Source organism: Haemaphysalis longicornis, unplaced genomic scaffold, assembly GCF_048455015.1.
Source record: "Haemaphysalis longicornis isolate Haplotype H1 unplaced genomic scaffold, Haemaphysalis longicornis Haplotype H1 scaffold_18, whole genome shotgun sequence".
NCBI lineage: Eukaryota > Metazoa > Arthropoda > Arachnida > Ixodida > Ixodidae > Haemaphysalis > Haemaphysalis longicornis.
Window position 1 is genome coordinate 9,522,391 of NW_027526282.1, and position 23,060 is coordinate 9,545,450.

Genomic DNA, 23,060 nt, shown 5'->3' on the forward strand with positions numbered 1-23,060 from the left:
GTTAAGGGACTGTCCGATAATGTGTTCAGAGATTGTCTGATGGAAGGCTATGACGCAGCATTACAGCACTTAACGAACCACCGGATTCAAACTTTATATACACAGTACGAAGAGAGCATCGAGTTATGAGTCAAACTAGATTTTATCGGCGCTTTTATAGTTCGTAGCGAGGAAAGAAAAAATGGTTGAAATGACCGCCACTCTCGCTGCAAACAATAAAAGTTTTCTATCCCTCGTTTGTTCCGCGTCTATGTCCTCTAAGGCGGCCTCACTGGGTTCTGCACGGGATAGGGCGGCTGCTGAGGCGGCACCGGGGGCAACGGGAAGTCCTGGCCCGGAAGTGTCGGCGTAATTCCAGGAAGAATTCCCGACAGGGGCGGAGCGGCTGGCGTTATCCCGAGGTGCGGCGGTGTCGGCGTGATCCCAGGAAGAAATCCCGGCGGGGGCGTAGCGAGTGGGGTTATCCCTAGGTGCGGCGATGTCGGCCTAATCCCAGGAAGAATTCCCGGCAGGGGTGGAGCATCTGGCGTTATCCCGTGGTGCGGCGGTGTCGGCGTGATCCAAGGAAGAAATCCCGGCGGGGGTGGAGCGAGTGGCGTTATCCCTAGGTGCGGCGGTGTCGGCCTAATCCCAGGAAGAATTCCCGGCCGGGGCGGAGCGAATGGCGTTATCCCGAGGTGTGGTTGGACGGGCGTGGGTTGCAACGCGGCTGGTGGAACGTGCGGTGCCGGCCGCGGACCAGCTAGAGGGGGCAGGGTTCCGGACGGCGCTGCTGTGGGCGTCATGTCAGCCGTTAACGCTACGATGGAGGACGCTGTGATCCTTTCGTCCATTCGCGACGCGGAAGCGGAGTAGTCCGGCACCGACAATGTGGGATAATCGGGATACTGGCGAACGGTGGCCACGTGGCTCGCGAAGTGCTTGATTCCAGCCAGGGCCACCACCTGCGAGAACGCGCCGCCGTTTGCAAAGAAGAAAAACGGAAAAGAGAAGGAAATTCGCCGCCTGCGGGGGGCAGTGATTTCGGGCATTCTTACGAAGACGCAAAGAATAGTCGCTATTCCAACCGTGGTGCGGCGGGTTCGTTTAGATTGTCATTTGGGGTGCAGCACTGCGTATTTTCGCGGTTTGCAGTACCTTCGACTGTTCCTGTCTTTATCCACCGCCGTGGGACACTACTCTTCACTACTAAGAAGAAATAAAGCTGGGAACGTCAGACAAACTTTTTGTACACTTGTTGCTCCAGACAAATCGCTAACCATCATGCAACTACGCATCCTTCGATGCATAACACTTGAATGCCCGGCTTACTCCTCCTCTTTACTTTCTGTACCATATCCTACACTTCTCAGCGTGCCCCAGTTGTCCCGAACCATACGATAATTCACAACATTCATTGTATTTTCTCCAGTGCTACTGCAATTCAGTCGCCACATTTTCAGCCCCCTTCTTAACAGGGCGGACTTTGCTAGCCTTGGACCAATTGCCGGACCAGTTGGTGTTGGCAAACCTGGCCAAGGATATTCTCGTCGCCTAATGTTTCGTTTTTATAAAGCTTTTTTCGCCTCCTCCTTCTTCTTTGCTGATGTGCCCAATTTGTAACGTGTCCCTCATTTATTTTGAAGCGAAGCTTATAACTCTTACCGCTACACAGCCCCCAAACCGACAACAGACAAAGGAAAAGGACACACACAAGCGCTTCTGTGCGTCTCTTTTCTTTGTCTGTAGTCGGTTTGGATTACCAGCTGGCCAGAACTTTTAGTCTCGTAAGTCCGTGTACAACCCCATAAAACGCCTGGTAGCGTCCTTCTGACCTTCAAGCTCAACCAAGGGCAAACAAGCACCACCCCAACCACCATGTCCCGTTTCCCAGGCTTCTGCCATTATAGAGCAACTGCTCGCGCGAGGAAATACGGCAACAATAAGAGCAAAGCATACCCAAAAAAATCATGAGCCCTTTCAGTCTAGGGAGGTGGACGGGCCCTTTAATGAGCCCTTTGAGTCTGGGCCCTTTTCAGTCTGGGCCCTCTGAATCATGAGCCCTTTCAGTCTGGGGAGTGAAGATGTTGAGAGCACGACAGAGAGGTGGCGCATAATTTTGAGCAAAGGTATGAAGTAATTATCCTGTGAAGTAATTGTGAAAAGTAAATTAAAGGCTCAGCGTAATAAAAAAAATGGGGTTCGGTCGGCACCAGAATCCCGGGACGCTCGCCGCCGAGTCTGTACACAAAGCCGCCGCGTCGGCGGATTGCCTCGAAAGCGCGTCATCCCTATTTCATATTTGCCGCGCTTTCGAGGCGCTTTTTCAAAGAAAGTGCTACGAGTTGTGCCGCGCCTCCGCCAGATGGCGCCACGGGTCCCGCGACCGAGAGAAGACGCAGTGAAACATCCCACTCGCGAGGGGCACGATCAAATGCAGAGCATTTCCGGGGGCGCACGACGTTAAGTAGTTTGCGTTACGTTAATGTTGTTGCACTTGTGGCAACTGCTGACGAGAGAGCGCTCGTCAGCAGTAATTTGAATGAGTCAACGATATAAGGCGCGTTCGTAGAGACCCATTCTGTGTCGGCTTTGTGGCGCAGTGGGTAGAGCACCATGTACATTGCGTTCCGCTCGCAGGGTCGAGGGATCGAAACCGGGCGCCGGATAGTATTTTTTTTATATAGTAGGGAGGGGTGCGGTGCGGACTACGGACGTCAACGCGGGTGACATCGTGAGTTACTGAAATGCTCTGCATTTAAAACACGACGACGCTTGCTCGCATCAAAGCAGCCAATCGTATACGATTGGCTGGTTCGGGTGGGTCCGGGTATATATACCCGGACCCACTACTACGCCGGGACCCGCTGCTACCATCCCACCCGGCTTCACGGATGAGCTCGCCCCATCCCTCGTCGACGAGAAAATCCAACCACTCTAGTCGGGCCCATGGTAGAACAGCCCATCACACGGTACGTATGATGATCAAGAAGCCGAAAATACAATCACTTTCACTTTTATTCGCCTCAATGGCTGCATCCAGTCAAGAAAAGCATACATCGACGTCACCACTGGCCAAGAATTGCTAAAATTGTCCTCACAGTTATGGAAGCCCTTCCGCCTGATGGCGACTAACCCCACGGAAATTAGAACCTTCAATTAAAACTGCCGGTCCTTCAACAGTATAAAAAGCTTAACTTGGACCCTGCATCTCCCACCCCTCCTTACATGCCTTACACTACAAGGAATGGATCCATCGAGACACAAGCTCTGAGGATCCCGTTCTTCGCATGGCTGCTGTGGTGGCTCACACGTGAACGGCTCAATAGCACACCCCCTTAGTGATCGTCCGTACTTTCATCACAATAATAACGACACAGCACGCCCCAGTAAACAGAGCCTCTTGATACTGTACATATACAGCCTTCCCCAATGCCCTGCGAGATACCGATCATCTCCTCCCCGAAGCAATTTAAATTCCTCGGTGCACAAAAGTCTGCTTAAGGGCCTTGAGGGCAAAAACATCATGACATTTCCTGTAAATACTTATGAGATATCTTCATTGTTACACCGTGTTTGAGCATCTTTTTTCATTTTCGTGTCTTTCTCTTTTGGGGCGAATCACTTCGACTGGCAGATTGGTGACACTCTACACCAGTGCTTCTCCAGAGCTAGAGTTCCCGTAACGAGGGTGCCCCTGCTGTACTCACGTGCTGTCACGTTCGCTGTCCCGCGATATGACGTCGACGCTGCACTTGTTAGTCTAACCCTTCTTCCTACGCTGTTCGCACTCACTAGAAGCAGGGAGTGAACAGTGACGTGACAAGTGTTGTCTAGCGTAACCGCGGGGTCAAGCTTGTCGTCCACTGATCCCCAAAGAAACTCCGCCTGAATTTTAACGCACCCGAAAGGCTCGTAGGGATCAAAGTGCCCCTTCTTTTGCTCCACAACACAAGGGAGATTTTCACCAAGATCCTGTTCTCCCGACTCGTATGCACTGAAGCTACCCGGAGAATATCACGAATCTCCATAGAACGTGGAAATCCGCCAAAACAGAGCCTCTCGAAGTCTTACAGCCAACGGCTGCGTTAACGTGAGCCGCTTCGTGCCCATTCCCTGGTTCCCGGAATTATGTGTGCCAATTCTCATGCATGCTTTCCTTTAAATATTAATTCCGTAGCCTGTCTTCGAACCACTGACGACGTGCACATGGCTAAGCGGCGGTTTAACTATATTTCGTTTTTTTTTTTCAAATTCGCCACTTCAGGATTCACTTGAGTCCAGCCAACAACATGCCCGGTGGGCAGCGCAAATCGGGTACATACCTTAAATGACAATCGCAATAACACGTAGAGCAGTAGCAGCGTTAGTTGTCCCGCCTGCGTAGATGCCAAAAACGAGGATTATTCAAAATTATGCTTCATCCCAAGAAACGAGTAGATTTATTTGAGGAATTTTGAGCAAGTTTCTAAGTTTTCTGATAGGTGTGCATCAGTGAGAATTGGCTTGGGTACTTCGCGGCCACCTTGTTTAAATGCCCGATGGTCTTGTCCACTACATTTAAAAAGCATTTAAAAAAAAGCATTGCAAAGGTGCTTTAAACTCGCAGAATTGATGAGCTAACTCAAGTATTCAGCAATTACGCATTTGAGCAGAATTCACACAAATGTGGGATCAAAAAATGCGAGACTACGGTGCGTTCTTTGAGGGTCGGGTGGGTACAAACAACTTTATCAATATTTAGGCAGCATCACCACTTTGGAAATACACTCCTAAACAAACCTTCCAAACACATCTAAAAAGCAGGGCCATAGACACTATGATAAACAGCTAACGTGTCGCCGTAAAATTCAACACATTGCAAATATCTGATACCATTTGAAGATATTACTCAGAAGAGTGATGAGTAGCCACTAGAATGGCTTGCCATGTTCCAGTGTGCATACCGTCTACCATCCAGCGATACCATCACTATATGAACGCGCTTGACTTTGCAGTACAGTATACACTTAATAAATAATTCTTTTAGTGACCGTTTCTAGGCTGTGGTTTGGACAGTTTCCGCACCTTCGCTGACAGAGGGCAGTGGCTGCCAGCCTATTAGCGGTAAACTGACGCACTGAACAGGTTATGCAGTTTAACGCGTCAAAGTATACACCCATGGGCTTTGAGGCGCGCTGTAGTGGAAGGCTCCGGATTAATTTGAACCCCTGGTGATCTAGTTGATGCTCTACTCATTCGCGTAATTCCCCAAGACACCCCCATTTTGGAACATGAACTTCGTAATAAAATTGCCCCTCTCTGGTTTTTCAATGACAAGCAACAATAAAAAATGATGGAAGTAAACAAAAAGTATGCGTGAGATCAGCGGCTTGCAACACTTACCCCAAGTCTGTGCGCATCGTGGTCATTCTTGGGAGCCTAAAATTCAACGGAGAAGGAACGGTGTATATTCTGATGTGGCGCAATAATCATAAATGGTGATACAAAACGCTTGCTGTTCTTTGGCAAAAAATTCCTGCCCAATCGCTCTCCAGAACAGTAGCGGCAGAGAGAGCGAAAAACTTTTTATTTGGCAGCTAGAGCTGTGTGAGAGTGGAGCCATCTTACAGGTAGCCATGTGCCGTTCTTGATGCTACCACTCTCTCAACCAGCAGGAGCTGATCGCAAAAGAGGGAGCTGGACAGCAGCGTCTCCCACTGCTCGGGGAATGGGGAAGGGATGGAGGTGGCAAATCAGGGTTCTGGGTTCATTCAAGGATAATGTACCTAAGTGTTCCTGATTGCGTACAGAATTTGCATTGGGCTTCCTGTTGATTTGGAAACATAAGGTGCATCAGTGTTGGATGGGGATACGTGTTTGTTTGCACAAGTCTGAGCGTAGTTTCTTGTGTCTTTGTTAGTTGTGGGTGGGGCAGTGGAAGTGTTCTGCGACCGAGTCTGTAGTGCTCAGTAATTTCGTGGTACGTCGTGAGTGGTATTCATTTGAGTCTTTCGCGGCCTGGTCGACGAAACCTCGGGCCTTGAGGTGGGCTTGATCATTGCCCTCCATGGAGGAGTGGGCCGGCGCCCACACCACTTCGACTACCCGGTCTGTTGGCTTGCTTGACAATATGCGGTATGTCATTGGAGCTACCCAGCCCGACGTGAGACTCCTCCATACTTCTTGGGAGTCAGTAATTATGACAGTTGCTTTCGTTTGTGAAAGAGCTAAGGCTACAGCTAGTTCTTCCGCTTCTTTTGTTGAGGCTCTAGGCGGGGTTGCTCCGACGTCTTCGTCAGGTCTGTCTTCGTTGTCACCGCCGCTACTTTGGCTTGTCTTTTGGGGTATGCGGCTGCAGCTGTGTAGACCACTGTGGGCAAAGATCCATACTTTTTGTCCAGAGCTTTGGCTCTTGCTTCTGGCCTACCCTGATGGTGAACGGGATGCATATTCTTCGGTAGTGGACGGATTATGATGTGCTTCCGCCATTTCTCCGGCATTTCCTTTGTTGAGACAGCGTTCCCTACTGGCATAAATTTTAATTGGGCAAGTACCTTCCGGTCCGTTTGGGTTTGTGCGAGGCGAGCTTTTTGGCTGGACAGGTGGCCTTCAATTAGCTCATCGACTGTATTGTGTAGCTCATGCTAAATAGCCTGTTGGTGGACACGCTCATTGGAGGGCCCAGAGCTTGTTTTGTCGCTTTCCTGATAACGGTGTTAAGTTTGTCGGTTTCTCTCTTGTTTAGAACTGCATACGGCGTTGAGTAAGTTATTCTGGAGAGGATGAAAGCCTGGACGAGACGAAGCGTGTCTTTTTCATGCCTCTGTGCCGGTTGGTGATTCTTCTGATCATGTGTAGAACATGTTCGGATGTTTTTGTAAGCCGCTGTATCATTTGGTCGTTCTTCGCGTCCGATTGTATCACAAGGCCTAGAATTTTTAGTGATCTGCAGGGTTTGCTGATCTGTTTCTCAAGGGTCACCTGGATGTCATCTTCTTCTCGTTTGCGGCGGTGGCGTCGAACCACAAGAAGTTGACTTTTGGGGTGAGCAAGCCAATCCGCATTCCTTCGCATGGTTGACCGTATCGGCGGCAAGTTGCAGAATGTCCTGCAGACCCCCCAATGAATCGGTCCCCGTCCACAGGGTTATATCGTCTGCATAGAGAGCGTGTCTTAGGTTCGGTATAGTCTCCAGCCGCCCCGGGAGGCCCAAGAGCGCGATGTTGAACAATAGCGGAGACAGGACTGAGCCTTGAGGGGTCCCCCGACAGCCAAGGGTGAAGGGTTCGAGGTGACGTCCCCGATTTTGATTATGGCTTTTCGGTTGGACAGGAAGTTGACAATACAGTCGTATGTCTTCTTTCCGCAGCCTGTGTTGTTCAGGTTCCGGAGGATTGCCCCATGTGCCACGCTGTCGTAGGCTCCCTTCAGGTCAAGTGCGAGGATTGCCCGCGGGGAGTGACGAGTGGCGGGGACGAGGATCTCTTCCTTCAGTTGAATTAGCACATCCTGGGTCCCGAGGTGTCTTCTGAATCCGAACATTGCGTCCGGCATCTGCTGGGTTTCGTCCAGGTGTTTCTGGAGGCGCTTTAGTATTATCTTTTCCATAATTTTGCCTACGCAGGACGTAAGAGAAATTGGTCGCAAGTTTTCGATGTGTGGTGACGTGGCGACAACATTACACATTTAGTAAGTTATGACGCCCATTTCTTTGTGGCCATAACGCCCCATTAGGCTCTAGTCCAACTTTACCAAATTGCATTAGAGTGACCAATTCATGATGTCAGCCAGGCAAAATAGGGGAATCATTGAAACGCTCGTGCAATTTGGTGACGTACGCTGTGGAGCTGCGCAGTGCTGGTTGACCCGAACTGTTGAGGTAACCGGACCCGAACTGTTGAGGTAAATGGGGGGCTCGACGTAATCATTTTCAATATTTCATTGCTGGCTGCGTGGGTTGCTCAATCGCACGGATTTCGGGCATTTTGGGAACGATGTACGCAAGAAAACATTTAAAACCCAGAGTGCTCACTCTTGTTCAAGGATATATTTCACACTGAAAAACTGCGTGATTTGCGCTTGCTGCTCCTACACGGCCTCCGAATTTACAAACGTAACTAAGTACTACTTTCGCTTTTTGATACTTTTCGGTGCCTTAACGCGTTTCAACGACCAAAATTATGCTGAATGGGCGTCTTTTCGCGAACTTAATGCTCTTTTATGCAGTCAAAATTGTTGAAGGGATTGCTAGCTGGGACGCTATACTGGGCGGTGACGCCCTTCTTTCTCGCCGGCGGAGATGGCATTTAAAATCGCTAGTTTGTCTAGAAAAGACATCTTTTCGCATTGATGCAGCAGAAATCATGCATGAACCTGTATCACAGATATCAGGGACGTACGCGACTACACGCCGACAGGCAGGCCTATCACCTAAACGGCAGTGCAATCACACGTAGAAACGCACGAGAGATTGCGGTGCGGGCGAAATTCTCTAAGTTAGTGCATCTCACCAGCCGATTTTTCAGATAAAGGTCAAGAAACCTTGACTCATTAGCGTAGGGAATTCGTAACATCCAGGTTAACAGTCGCAACCCTTCGTTACATAGTGGTCGCGAACAGATGGGCTTAAATGGAGGTGGAAATAGGGAATCGAAAAAAACTTAGTTTAATTCAGGAATTCGTTATGTTGAGGTTCGTTACATGCAGGTTAAACTGTATTTGAAAATTTAAGTTTTGAACAAAAGCCACGAACCAAAGTCACAACTATAGTTCAAATTTCGCGGCTGGAGTTGCCACTTCAGCTACTTGCGCGCATTTCTTTGCGCCACTTTTAAAACTTCCAGATTTATAATGCCCTGCCGCACAAAATTTGAAAAAGCGAGGATTAGAAAGGAAGGTTCAGAAATAAGCACATTGTTATTTGTGAGCCAAGGTGGGATGGGGGAAGGGTGATGCAGTTGCAGATATTGACTTTCTGGTGTGTGCCATTTCATTAGTCGGTGACTTTGTAGCTAGAAGGAATGTACGTATGTCGTAGAGAATCGTCACAGCTCTTGTTTCATCGTGGTCACACTAAAATGTGTTACAAGCGGCTTTTTGCCTCAAATACTCCGTAAACTGGTCAAATTTCATTGAAGGAACACTCCAGGTATAGCAATAAACGTACGCACATTTCATTCGTAGGTTAAAGTCTGAAATGTGTAGACCATGTTCGGCCTTTTCTCGGCTGATTTACATGCATTTACAGACGGCGAAAGTTCTTACCACATCTCGGTACACGCTCATTGGGTGACCTCGAACGTGACGACGCAAGGTCACGTCAGGGGGGCGAAATTCAGGGGACAGCGAGCGCACTTAACCCACATAAACTGTATGTTAACCGCAAAATTTAGCCGGTAAGAAGAGCAAACTAGATAAAACTGAAAATTCAAAATCTGCGTTAGCTTTAAACCGCACAGAGAACTGGTGCAAAGTTAACCGGCGCAGATTGTAACGCAGAGGCGAACTACGTCTGGTGATTTGCTTACAACTGTTGTATACCTATGAACAAATGCCTTGTACATCCACTTAGCAGCGAAATAGGTCATAACCAAGGTGAAAGTCAAAAATGCAACCCTAAAGTAGAACTTTAGAATTTTACAGGGGTCTCTTTCGTGTTAATTTGTCATAAAAATATCTATTTAATCAGGCCCATTTAATTAGTAAATTTGGACAATTCGGCGCTTCCACTCCCTCCATTCAAATATGTACGTTGCCTTATGCCGCAAACTTTTGTTATTTTGACGGGCGCACTGCTTAATTTGTTGCTCATTAATGTGCTCACACCTTTCACCCAAATTCTGTGCCACCTCTGTGTCGTGCGCTATACAGCTTCACTGGTCACACACTTTTCCAGAGTGAAATATGGTTCACAATTTTTCTCATTGTTTGCACTCTATGCCGTTCGCGCTGTCCAAACCAGTCGGGTGTGCTTCTCTTGCGTCGCCTCCAGCATGGTATTAAGTGTAAGTTACGCGCAGTTTCCCGCTAGTTGCCGGAAACCTGTGGCGCCACCACTCACCACAGTAACCGGCGCCATGGCGTACTCGGTGGCGTTGCCGACAGGAGGTCCCCCAGGCTGTGTCGCCGTGTATTCCTGTGTCTTTCTGTATTCCTGATACGAATCACACGAAGAACAAAAACGTGCGTTACCAACAAGTTCCTAACTCAAAATGGTCTATTCATGCAAAGCTCTACCCTCGAACACGCCACTCGGTCTTCTCCAAGGGCAGAGCACAACAAAGTGCGGGTGCAGCTGTAATCCATGGTAACTCGTAAATCCTTCGTCTCCATTTATACGCTTCGATCAAATGAGCTTATCTGTTGATAACTCGACGTGCAGATAACAGATTTGCTTGTATGCGGCCATTCTTTATCTTTTTCGATTGTGAAGTGCTTTATGTTGATATCCAAGACATTAAATCGGTACGCCCCTTGCACAGCGTGTTTACTGTACGCCCTTTATTATTTTAAATAATTATCTGCTTGCCTAATTATTCCAACTGTACACCCCTGGTCCCATTTAATATTCGCACTGTACACCTTTGTCAGATTTCTAACAGGGAAGATCTGAACGCAAATTTCCCTACAGAAATCCATTTACGAACTTCAATAGGTGGCGGGAAAATATGACAGAAGGAACAGCTGCTTATCATTAACTAAATGGCTCTCGTCCAAACAGCGCAGTATTACCTGTGTAAGCGCAAAAAATTACCTTCCTGCACAGAAGGCGTACGTATATACTAACAAACAGGTTTGGTCAAGCCACCACCAAAATGAACTTGAAAAATTCGATATTCAGTACTTGTGGACAATTCAGCTGGGGGCGCTGCCCAGTTACGTTCGGCGGCTCCTTCTGATAACAAAAATCAAAGCTAATTCCCAGTCTAAAATCACAACACGAATACCGCAAAAACCTAACAAGAATTCCTTTCATACGACAAAAAACTTTGTTGTGACAACAGAAGTCCTGTTGTTACGACGAAGCCATCTGTTGTTACGATACAAAATTGACTCTGTCGTAATGACAGAGTCAATTTTCTCAACGATAAACAATCCTGTAGTCAAAACGTAACTGCCATTTGCGCTACTATTCACAATGGGCCATAAAATTCAATACATGTGCAACTACTGATGGAACATAGGATCACGACAAGGCTGCATGGTCGCCGTGAAAAAACAAAAAACTTCGCCGCCCCTTCCTAAAGAAAGTTGAGAGAAGCGAGAAAGCTTTCTGGCAACAAAAGTGCGCCACGACTGCGACAGAACATTCGCTATAAGTGAGTCCAAGCTTCCCTAAAGCGCGTCTAATCGATCGTCAAACTTTCAAAGACTCAAATCTCCATCGACGAACGAACCCTAACGACGATTTTTCGGGCCGGTTTTTCGGGACGATTTTTCGGGACGGGACGACGATTTTTCGTCCTCGTGCATTCTTTGTCCTTCGTCTTTTTTGCGCTATACATCTGTTAATAATCTTCCAGGCCATGGTCAGCTGACGTAGAACTAATACGACGCCTCATGAAAGAAACCGATTGAAATGAAGGCAAATAGGTGGAAAGCGGCCAATGAGACAATACAGCTTTCTTTATTTTGAAATAGCAAGCTTTCGGTAACTCACCCAGCAACGTTCCGTCCAGGAAATACGTTGTTTTAGCAAAACAAACAAACAAACAAAAAAAAAAAAAAACGAGGGAAATATTGAACCGCTTTCGAAATTCGTGCTACAGTGACGTAATATCAGCAGCTGTAACCAGATGCGTTGCACGGGGGGATTTTTCAGTGTCACAACACCCCCCGATATTTTATGAGCGCTGCATTTTTTTCTCTCCCTGTTTTCAACGGTTTTTTCGCCCCTGCAATTTACATACGTACGATATCTTCAAACGTAAAAACGAAAATGAAAAAGTTGCCGATTTAATAAAGTAGAAAACCGATTACGGCATTCTTTATTTATTTGTATTTTTCTCTGCGGCAAATAAGCCACCCGGAAAAATATTCTTGGCTACGGCCCTGCCTGAGACGTATTGAGGGTAAGCATTAAAAACGTGGTTATCAGAGTGTTAAATGCACGTTAGCATTTAGGTGATTCGATCAAACAGAACTAAAGGCAGGTGTGTTTCATGGTCGTGGATCTGGCCCGTGGCCGCCAATAGCACAAACAAGATTCTGTGACGTCATAGAGGAATCACCGGTTAGAGGCTGGGGAGTCGCCACTACTTCATAGGTTTTTTTTGAATACTGAGGTTATTTATATTTCTATTATTTCTTTAAACTTTGCCATAGTATTGGCATCACTGCTATGTGGCCAAAGCAGCCTTCTTTATTTAATTAACTATCCACCGCGGTGGCTCACTGGCTAAGGCGTTGTGCTGCGGAGCTCAAGGACGTGGCTTTGACCCTGGTTGCAGGGGATACTTTTATGATGCAGGCGAAAAGCGAAAAAGCACGCGTGTTGATATTTTGGCGCTCGTTAAAGATTCCCAGGTGGTCAAGATCAATCCGGAGTCCTGCACTACGGCGCGCCTCATAGCCTAGGTTAACCTCAGGCGCGTTAAGCCCCAGAATTAATCATCAGTATTTTTGATCAACCAAGCTTGTATTTTGTCTTCGTGGCTCCTTTAACGCGGAAGGCAGCCAATGCACTCCTTTCCGTTGAATTAATAAAAAAAGATAGCTATGGCAAACTTGTGCTTGTCACCAGTTTGCCATGGCTATTATGTCAGCGCATCAACCTTTGCAAACATAGCCCACAACCGAAACTCCCGAACGTAAACTGAGAGCCGTTGAGGGTAATACCTGACTACCATTCTTTGAATAATAGGAATTTCCTAATATTCCAGGCGATGCCGCTTTGTCAAGAGCTTAGCTTGAAATACTCGCTGTGAAGTTCATCACGACTTGCTTATTACCCCGGGGGAGGCCCAGTGAAGCCCAAGCGAATTTTTCAGAGGCATTTCTATCATCTGTTGCCGCAAATGTTTTGGTCGTTTGCATCATAATGACGAGACAGGTAATGAATGACCAAATCACTTCGTGTGTTCCGATTTTTATGTTGGCGCCTAATCGCAAATTGCGTAAAAACTCATCGCCTTAAAGGCATCGCTACAGGACTGAACCTCAAAACAAACATGTATGATTTCACCGTAGCTTGGCGTTGCACCCACAATGTTATGGAAATCTAAACAAAAATCGCGATAAATCCAATATAACTTACGCATTGGCCTTAAGAAAGGCTTCTCTCTTTAAAATATTTGAATTCAGCTGCGGTATTGTACTTGAGAAAACTCGAAACTGGACATGCGATTTTAGGCAAAGCATAATTCACAATTTCTTCGGTGGTGCGTATAAGCGCGACCCCTTGTAGACGCATCATAAAATTAGGTGGTTCTATTCAAATGCGTGTTGTTTATCAGACGGTCGTGTTGGCCTTAACAACTATTGAGAGCAGAAGGGATGTTTGTGTTGTGAACTACATGTACTAAATGCCAGTTGGGGCTTTGACTTGCCGGGTGTGGCCTGTGGGGTGTCCTCGTTTTGCCCTACCTTCCTCCACCCCACCCGTCCCTATGCTTGAAGCTCAGAGACGCTTTCCATGTAAAAACCCTTCACTGTGCGTTATATTGCTCAACCTAAACGTTTGGCTGGCCGCGCACAATAAACTACATCGGTTGTGATTTAAAAAAAAAAAAGCTTGAGGTAGGATGTTTCAAAAGGCTTACGCTTAAGGGTTGTTCGATCGCCTGTGTCACCTCCACATTATCCGGAGCCATTGCCAACGCCTGAAAATTTTGCTGGCTTGTAGTAGGGCATAACACAGAAAAGCACAAATACAAAACATCTTGCAACTTCGGCAAAACTAAAAGTAGTGTTCACTAACTATACAAAGGAAATACATGGCTAGAACTCGACAACACTTCTAAATTTCATAGTTAGTTGCTAGCTGTCCGGATTTCAGCGCTTTTGCATAGGTGTCAGCATATAGGTTGGCCATCAGGAACTGCCTGTAGGAAAACTGGTAAATTTGTCAAAAATGCGTACATGGAAAGCAACGAATGGGAACAACAATTGTTCAACTTATATTAGGCGCAAGGAAACCGTGTGAGCTTTATCGGACACACCAAGGTTGAACTCAAAGGAAGCTTTCTATAAAGAATGTAAAGTGTTCTTCAATATCTCCTGCTTGTACCATGCACTTACCACTCTTTTATTCACTCAGCCGTCTAGACAGCAAGGCTCCCTATGTATTGAAAACTCAGTGTCCTCAGCCGACTCGGTGAGGGCCTCTTACAAGAGGGGAGCTGGGCTAACGGTGGCAGCCGTCCACATTGGGAAGGATGATAGGTGATGTTGGATGGTATAAGGGCTTCTACGGAATGCCGGCTGATGTCTGGGAATGATGAATTGGTGTAGTTAAGCGAAGATCGTTCTACTGCACCGTAGCGGCAAGCGTCCTTGTACCCCTCAGTGTATTTGATGGACATAAGATGGGGAGTGGAAATGATGGCGTTTGAGGCTGCCTGAGAAGGTTATGTTATCCCATATACCCCATGCATGCCATACCGCCTAGCACACGCCACTTCGTGGCTAAAAACCGCAATTATGTTAGCGGTAAACTAAGTACGAGCCAATCAGCTACAAAGAACTGTAAGGCTTACTTACGTCCATGAAGGTCATGTTTGCGGAGGCGATTCCGATGGCGAAGTCGAAGGCGCAGTCGATGACGCCCCACGTCCACGCGCTTAATATCATGCTTGGCTGCTCCTGCGACCACGGAATTAGGAGCGGATTTTTCTGGGCACTAAAGTTACCGCGAGAACACTGTAGCCCTAAATAGTGCAGCAAACTAGCCAAACGTTTCCAGAAAAAAAATTACGGGAAACCGAATAAAAAAAAAATTCCCCCGCATTTCCCCGAGGGGGAGAATGTGAAAGTGCGAATGCACGGTTGTCGGCCCGCTTGCGGCGCTTGCGCTCGGCCCCCGCAGCCCACCGCCTCGCCGCCTTCTCTTCCATCTCTTCCATCGGGTTTGTAGTATCACGTGTACACCACGCAGTTATCAAGCCGCTATAACGCCGCTGAGTCGTCAACGCACGCCGCTGACGACGTAGTTTGAATGCGTTAAAGATATAAGGCGCGTCACTAACACTGATATCAGCGTCGCGTCCGTGGCTTGGTCGGTAGAGCGTCGCGCTGCGGCCGCAAAGTCCTCGGATCTAAACCTGGCGCCGGATGCTGTTTCTTTTTTAAATATAGAGGAGCACTGCGGACGCCGCCGCCGCCGCCGCCGGCGGTGGATGGTTTGGGGTCGCTTATAAAGTGCATTCGCACTTAAAAGCAAAACAAATTATACTCAGTTACATCGAGCGTGAAATCTGCTGAAAAAGCGGATATGCTGTTTTCCTCTGTAGAATCGAACTTCAAGGAGCCCTCGTCCGAGAACCACAGCGCCGTCGCCGCGCGAATTATACGGTTCGCACAAGGGAATCGGAAGCTAAGCGTTAGCGGCGGGAGGCTCCCCCTCTTCTCCCTCCCTTACAGGAAGGAGAAGACTCTGCTCCTGAGAGACCACTGCGCCCTCTATCGGTGGGTCTGGAATCGGCTTCTGCAAGGCCGTCGTTGGGTCTGGGATCTTGCTCCTACCCGTGCGTGACGAACGACGAACAGCCGACAGACCAAAGGCTCTACCTACTACAGCTCCGCTGTTAATACTCTCCCGTACCAGACAGTTAGCACAGTTGACAGGACTTAAAATAAAAATAATGATGCGGTGACTTAAGAAAATGTTAGTCCTTGCTACCGCGTTAAAGAACCCTTGTAACTGTTCACATAACTTGGAGTATAGGACAGCGATACTGCATTGCAGTTGCTGGCCTCAAACATATCCGACTTTTCCGACGTGCCTTTTAAGTAACATATTTCGAAACCGCAATAAATAAACAGTTTTCAAGTCCATGTAAGGCATTTCCGGTTTTCAAGTCCAGGTAAGGCATTACCACGAACCCGCTAAGAACATTTTAGATAATTAGAGAAATCGTGTTCGCAACACATTTAATCGGATTTTAAAACCGTAGCACCCAGTGACCGAAATCTGCAGCCAATGGCCCCGGTGGTATTGAGTTGGAGCAACGTAAAACTGAAATGCAATACTGTACGTATATTCGACTATCATGCCCTAAAAGTAACTCGATTGTTCACCTTAAATCCCGGATGATTGGTGTGGGGTGATGGGCAAGGCGCTTTACACGCTTTATATCAGTTCGTCCTCTTTCCTCACTAAACTCCAACTCGTCACTTCTCGCATAGCATGCCCAGCAGGTAGTGCACAAGTAGGTGCAATAAAGGCATACCTCGTAACCAAGCGCAAAGTTCAAAGCCAAGTCGAAGCCTAGTTCGACGCAAGAAGCTTATTTGACTAACTGCACAAAGTATGTTCCCGAAGAAAATTATACTGTCTACTTATTTGTCCTTGAACACTCATGGCGGTTACAAGAAAGGTTAAAGAAGGAAAAATTAAGGCAGCACATATTCAAAATTTTGTCTGTTCAATAGAAGGCAACGTCTTAAAATGTGATATGAACCGTCTTGCTATCATTAGCAAAGGTCTGCTTACGTAACCGACTCCCAAGAAGAGGATGGAGTCGAACAGAATGCTGATACCAGCCAAGGAGCTCACTAAAATTGTCCCTTGTCTTGGAGTCACTGCAAAGCAATAAAACACGGGTTTGGGGGTGAAAACACACAACGATCAAACGTTCGAAAGTACCGTATAACATCCACATTTAAAGAATCACGACTCCGTCATACAACTTGATTATACCTCGCGTTTATACAGTTACTTTCTGAGAAAGTGACGAACCGATAATCTTGCACTTAGCAGTGGAAGTTTAAAACTATCCCCTTGTTTCTTAACCCAAAACAGGCTCTAAATGGCGTCGTTACGTACGTCAGGAGCTCCGTTGAACCCAGTAAAATATAGTGGGTTGATTTACCTGTGCAAAAGTGCAAATATAGTGTAATTTCTTTGCTATAATCTGACGAAAACTATGTAAAATTATATAAAGTTCTCGTGCTTGGAATGAAAGCTGGCTGTACTCAATATATGGTTATCAATAAATAATTCTACTGTTTTTTTAAGAGAAACAACTCATAGCGCAGAAGTACGATTCCCGAATTGCAAGGACCCGTGCCGCGCATATACATTTTCGAAGAGGGGAAACTACTCTTCACGAAAGCACGCCATTTCTGTGCTATCACTCACTACACTGCTGCATGCGTCGGACGCACTGCAGGCAGCACGAGAACGAGCTTACTCCGCCCCGCCAGCAATTCTCTGCTGTAAAAGTTGCAGGGAACGTCCCAATATCGCCCATTTTCCTAAAGTCGTCCCCGGCATGTAGGCAGCATAGCTCCGACGGTTCTATGTCTACCTTCGGTCTATGAAGCAACGCAATGGGGGTCGAGATAGGCTGCGAAACACAGCGAGTTATTTTGAACAGGCTGACCAGTGGTTCTTCTCCAAGCAATGCAACCACGAACACACAATGACGAGCTCGATGACCTGCCATTGTCGCGTATGACAATGACGTATGACGTGTAGCCCTCATGATTTTACTTGGGTTCCGTACGATTGTTTTCCGCGGGTCATCATGGTGGCTTCAACGAGGAGAGTTTTGTCACCTGCATACATACGTGCGCAAAGAACACGCCATACGCGTTCACCCTCTTTATAATAACAGCTATTCGCTGTAAACAAAAACTCCAAGAAACTGACGTGAGGACAAAGCTGAAATTCTGTGCCCAATAGTTTTATTTTACTTGGGCTCTTGTAGAAAAGATGTAATCGTATTTTAATCATCAACAAGAGGTCTGTAGGGTCACATGTGTGGAGCACTAAAGAGTTGTCAAGGTACAATTATTTCAACTTTTTTAACGTGCTATTTTTAGTCGCTGATGTGACAACAATGCGCACTCACTGTACTTGTCAAGGTTCTTGACGTCGGGCATCACGCTCTCTATTTCGCGCCTGACCTTCTGCGCATCCTTTGGCAGCAGCTCGTTGTAGCGCATGAACAGGTATATCAGGTTGAACATGTTTATGCCCTGCGGGGAGAGACAAAAGGCGTCAAAAATAGAGGAACTTCTGGCGCGAGTGACTAGCAGTGTGTCTACAAGCAACCAGAAATGCAACGTTAACCCAAAGCACGTTCCTTTAGGGGTTAGCTGCACCGCTGTACGATGTTTAACATAATCTTTTTGAATAGAGTGTTACATAAGTTTTTGAAGCTGTTCCTGCAGACTGTTATGCGTCAAGCCTTGTCTCTTCACATCGGTCTCATGGTTAGCCACGAAGGAATACTGTAAGGACATCTCATAGATACAGACACATTCTCGAAGAGCTGTCAGCGCAGGCAGCATAAGTGTAGCTTGTGTTGGGCGATTACATCAAGGTTCTGCCGTATTCATCAGTTCTTGGGCATCGCTTTTTTGGAGGCTAAATTCTGCTCATGGGTTTGAATGGGGTGCCTACGGCTTTTAGGAAGAGTCGGAACCTTCATCCTGGACGCCTTCAATCAATTACATAGCCCGCAGGCCGTAGAACATTATTCGTAAGTCAGCGAGATGATCTTAGTCTGCTTACCCGATGGATGCCTTTATTCGCATTTTGAAAATGACGTTTTGATGTGCGTTGAATGTTTCAGGAATGGCGAACACATATCGCTTCTCTGAGGATGGCTCGTATGCAGCAAGACTTGCTGTTCAAGCGAGATAGATATGTAAGTGTCCGTGTTTGTTTGTCACGCCCCCACCCCCTTCCCCTCGTACACGATGCCTTAAATAAGGCCTAAAGGGAAAATCAACGATAATAAGGAGGACAATTCAGAGCTACGAAAATGTGTATACTACTAAAAATATACACTGGGAACAAAGCGTTTAGAAACCGCATTAGAGCTTGTTTTGCCGGAGGTGCATGACCACGTGTGTGCATAAAATGATGCCTGCAACAATCGTACATTGATGCATCGCTTTCGAATTATTGCGGATATTACCATTCTTCGCAAAAAATATAAAAGGTGCATAACTGATGGTACGTTTTCTATTGATCGAGGTATGTTTAATATTTAAAAGGCTGCCCGACAAAGGCCCCGGTATGTCTTTATCAGAGTGAAAAACGACTGTATAACGAGTGTATAAGGAGCATATATGAACGTCGCACTTCATTAAAGCTGCCCAGACCTTGTCTTGACGTCACCCTTTTCACCATGTTCCACAAAACGCCTTTTGCGTTGTCGGAGCAAGCCTGCTCTAGTGGGCCATCTTGATTGTCAGACAAGGGCGCCATTCTACAATTTCTTTTGCCCCTGCGGAAGGCTTCAAATGCGGTCGTGATAGCGAATTGGGGCAGGTTCGCGCTGACGGGGTCAAGACTGGGAAAACAACGGAGCTGGCGGCTTAGTCTTCGTTCGGCGAAACTTATCCGTGGGTATGCTTGGAGACTCGGCCAAGTTTTCTGCGTGGTTATGCTTCGAGACATGGTCAAGCTTTCTGCGTGGTGTCATCGTTACCCCCCCCCCCCTCCTTCCCCCCCTTCCCCAAAAGAGCTATGTCCACTCGGCCATTGAGGTATGCGAAATCTAGGCGTGCTCGCCGGCTTTGCGGCGAAGCTCCAAGAGTAGTGGAGGGCGCAGCGGGACCAGCATTTGTTCAAAAATTTCAAACTCATTCGGTGGACATCGTTCGACTTGTGTGGTCGGGCGCGTGGGACGCTATTTAAGAAGTTGATTAAATTTATCGCTTCTCGGCCTTTTGAATAATTTCATTTTGGCATAATTTCTTCTCCTTGCACCGGTAAAACTGCTCCACTCGTCCCAACAAGTAATAGAGGGAGTCACCCCGCGACGAGTTTCCAAAGTCGTGCTTGTACCAGTTGTATTGTGCCTCCGACAGGTGGCGACACGAGTCCCGCCCTAGTGTGGTGAGGCAGAGCTAGGGTAAAGCTGCGGTGCCGGCGCGCGCAATGACGTCATCGCTCGACGAGATTTTCCTGGGCACGTTCGCCAGCCTAACCACCAGCTTAAAAGCATCGCTGTTTAAAGAGCTTCAAGAGGCTGGCCTTACAGGTAACTTAAAGTAAAAGGGGCATTTTACGCGTCCAAGCCACCACTGGTCTGTGAGGTCTGCAAGGACATTTTGAGCGCTACTATACCCAACGCAGTTCACCTTGAGATATTAAAATCAAATGAAATTTCGACACAAGGGTGTTTTCGTGTTCTTCTGCTACCGTAAATTAGCTGCCACGTCCGGGAATCAAACCGCTGAACTCAAACTCGCCTTACACCGTGGGCCACCGGAGGAGGGAACCGGAGGGAACCTAAGGAGGGAATCTGAAAGGAACCGGCAATAAGCATATTGACGTTCTAACGCATTCAACGGTAGTTTCAGACAAAATTTCATCCTAGTTTCAAAACTGGGTACAACGAAACATAAGTCGTATGCATGCGGAATACACTCGCGGCAAAGTAACAACTCTCGTACATACTCGCAGAAGTGCTTGATTTTTGCGTAAGTATGCGCTGCGCTTGCTACATTTTGTAGTGGAGAGAAACAAACGGTCTTAATTTTTTCCGCTTGTCTTGCAGTCTGCTGAAACAAATGATGAAGCGAAACGCGCTTGTGTATTGGTGCGCACTCGATAAACTGCTGTCGAGGGAGTTTCGATCATGGTAACATCCATTGGAGGGTGAAGATTCATAGAAGGGAGTATTGCTGATTTCACTACATGCATTTAAATCTACAAATCAAGCTTCGAGGATCGTCTATTGAATGTCGCCGCGTTTCCAAGAAACTTTAGTTTAAGGCTGCGTGTAATCTCCCGGTAGCCGTGAGAACTACCTCCAGGAAATTCTCACGGCAGTTTCCATAAAAGCTGTCTGGCCTAAAATTTGCTGAATAATATTACGCCCCAATGTAACCCAACATAACATAACCTCACCGAACCGAGTGTAACCTAATCGAACGTGTCATATCTTACCCAAATCCAGCCAAACTGCAACAAACCTAATCTAACCCAACATAACATAACCTCACCGAACCGAGCGTAACTTAACCGAACGTGTCATATCCTACCCAAAGGCAGCCAAACTGCGACAAACCTAATCCAACCCAGCCCAACAGCACCGAACACAACTTATATTAAACGTAATTGAAACCATTCTAGAAGTCCTGTGTCTCGATCTCTTGATATAGCAAGTAAAATAAGTATTAACACAATCAGGATGACAGAAAAATTCTGAAAGCAAAAAAAAAAAAAAAAGAAAAGACATCGCTTCCCGCAATCCGAACCTGAGCCTTCCGGTTTAAGACCAAGTACTGTACCAAAGCGCTACAGGGGCAGCGGCGAACACGGCTTTGTAGGGAATATTTATCCCGTAGAATCTCAGCGTAGCGTGCTTAGGCAATGAGATGCGACTGCCGTGAGAAATTTCTGGCGGTAATTCTCATGGTTGTCGGGATAATAGACACTACCGTAGTTTAAAATGGTTTGTTGCTGCTCAAGCAATCAATCAAAAATTTTATATTAGGCTCCAGGAATTTGCATATCTTTGGTACATTTGTGGTACATTTGGTACAACTTTTTGTCGGTTTGATAGGGATATCGAGAGCCACGCGGACTGCAGATGAACTATTATTCTGTACGCTTGGTGGCGGAGCAGTGAACGGCTGACTAAAGCTATCGGGTGACGAAGACAATAGCGACATTGTCAGGTAGACAATGTCGCCATCTGAGTTAGCGCGTGATTGGTAAACAGCTGTATTCCTAAAATATATTGCTTTCTAATGAGTGCTAGCCAGGTGTCTATTACATCCCTCGTATTGCTTAAGATTCTTTGGTTTTTTTTAACCCACCGAATGCAGGTTAATTCTCGTTTTTAATGGTAGAGCATCACGCACGAATCCAGCGCCCTCGGATCGGCGTACCCGAACATGCCGCCGGGAGAAGTCGGCCAAAAGCGTGCCCGGAATCCGTCAACAATATTCTACTCACGCCTAAAAAGGTCCGATGGCCTTCACATTTTCGTTTGCCTGTTTGTTATTCCCCAGCAGAAATGTCTTCACAGAACGAAACTTGCGCATTGTAGAGAAGCAGACTATGAAAAAACCTTGGTGTAAAGATATTGCCTTACGTGTTTGGCAACTTCATACACACAGTAAAACTAAACTCAGCAATAGAGAGCTCTGTGACAATAAACCCAGCGGCAGAACTCAGCTAGAAACAAGGCTGGGTTCAGACTGCTGCCGCAGCTGTCGTATAACTTTGCAGAATAACGTCATTTCACGTCTCAGCCAACCGAACTGCGCGACACGCCGTCTTTTTACGTCTATAGATCACAATCTGGCTTTTGCGTCCGTAGTATGAAAATGCCCTAAAACTCACGCATCCGCAAACATTTTAAGATGAAGCTTAGGTTCTCCGGTAGGTTTTAACCGAAAGTAACTGGGGTAAAACCGACTACCGCGGGGGCAACCTTCACAGCAATGTGAAGTGAGCACTTACGAAGCAGAAAGCGGCCACAACCTTGATCGACGCCGGAGTGTTGGTGAAACACATGGCGGCTCCTGCGGGCCACAGAACTATTGACGCAAGGCCTAGGCTTTCGAAATAAACCGCGCGTAAAGTATTTGCGGGTGTTTTCACGAATACTGCACACGAAGACAACCAGCTGCGGATGCGGTAGCTTTAAATTCAAGCTGCCGAAATGCTGCCAGCGGAGCGCTAGGTGCACACACGCCTTATTCTTGTTCTTCTTCTTCTCCACATCCCGCAGACGGCACGCGGAGCTGAACGCAGTTGCTATGATGACGAAGGAGAATTGCGAAGATGCAAGATTCAAAAGCCGGAGTCTTCGAGTGCAAATGGGTGAAATAGACGAAGGGCGCGCAGACAAGACAAATAACAATCGCGGATTTCCAAAAATCTAAGAAGCGGATACTAGCGGTGGTGATGATGACACTCATGGAAATGGCGCACTAGAAGAAACTGTGCTGCGAACGGTATACGC

The 23,060-nt window shown here is 47.0% G+C and overlaps 1 protein-coding gene across 1 annotated transcript; it reads right to left on the bottom strand.

Annotated features, from left to right (window-relative positions):
* Positions 1-257: 257 nt before the first annotated feature.
* Positions 258-22,609, bottom strand: LOC144166658 (uncharacterized). The gene is made up of 8 exons (XM_077696188.1): positions 22,556-22,609; positions 17,976-18,102; positions 16,613-16,701; positions 14,662-14,763; positions 10,022-10,114; positions 5,365-5,400; positions 4,305-4,358; positions 258-944 (listed from the first exon to the last, which is right to left on the bottom strand). Exons 1-8 carry the CDS (start codon positions 22,607-22,609, stop codon positions 258-260), a joined length of 1,242 nt encoding a protein of 413 aa, XP_077552314.1.
* Positions 22,610-23,060: the final 451 nt, after the last annotated feature.